The sequence below is a fragment of the Antrostomus carolinensis genome, unplaced genomic scaffold (genome assembly GCF_000700745.2).
Source record: "Antrostomus carolinensis isolate BGI_N321 unplaced genomic scaffold, ASM70074v2 scaffold1190, whole genome shotgun sequence".
NCBI classification, from domain to species: Eukaryota; Metazoa; Chordata; class Aves; order Caprimulgiformes; family Caprimulgidae; genus Antrostomus; species Antrostomus carolinensis.
Genome location: NW_010286239.1, coordinates 117,587 through 118,409, shown reverse-complemented (window position 1 = coordinate 118,409; position 823 = coordinate 117,587). Strand labels below are relative to the sequence as shown.

The 823-nt window shown below is 28.8% G+C and overlaps 1 protein-coding gene across 1 annotated transcript in view; it reads right to left on the bottom strand.

The window, feature by feature from the left end:
• Positions 1-415: 415 nt before the first annotated feature.
• CFAP54 (cilia and flagella associated protein 54) overlaps positions 416-823 on the bottom strand; it is a gene marked incomplete at its 5' end in the record, with an annotated part of 112,992 nt that continues 112,584 nt past the window's right edge. Inside the window, one exon of the mRNA XM_029086100.1 lies at positions 416-535. Coding sequence (XP_028941933.1) covers positions 416-535 — 120 coding nt within the window. The remainder of the gene's footprint in view (positions 536-823) is intronic.

Sequence of the window (823 nt, the reverse complement as noted above, 5' to 3'; positions counted from 1 at the left end):
AAAACTTCAAAAGCAATTAAAAAATTTCTGATGAGAATAAAACTTCAGGGCAAACATAGTATTTATTAGCAGATGCTGGAAGACTACAAGCCTATTCAGCTTTTCTAAGCAACAAGAAATTATTGAAAAGCTAGAAAACCCCCAACAAACTCACTTAATTATAGATGATGGAATAAATCAAAATTTTAATCCTCTTATTAAGAAACTACTTTTAATACATTTAATTCCTAAAAATGTGGGTTAATATTTAAAACTATTATTTTTAAGTAATTAGAAATAAGCTACAAATTTAAATTAGAAAACACATTAGGAGCCAAATCCTGGTGTGATTGAGGTTGTTTCATTAACACCAGAACTTAAGTCTAAATCTACAGCACTTAGCCACTGATTAAGTACTTTATTGCAAAAACAGAATTCAGTGAAACAGAGAAATGACCCACTCGAAAAGACTTTCTTCAGTTATTATACATCCACTGGCAGGATCAAACATATCTTCTAAACTAGCTATTGATTGCAAGGTAACATCAAATGGGATCTGAAAAAAAAAAAAAAAAACGAGGAAATTAATTAACTATTTAATTATTTAATTAAATAGAAACAACTTTATTAAGCTTATATGTTCCAAAAAGTACATATATACAAATAACTTAATAGTAAAGCCAGATTTCTGACCTACAACCAATGAATAAGTTAGAGATACTCATTGCCTTAATTTAAATTTCTGGTGAATTACATCTCTTGCAGGAAACTAGTAAAACAAGATTAAAGGGAGGAAATTTCTATGAAGAGTCTTGCTCACAAAGTTTATCCTGATCATCTGTAG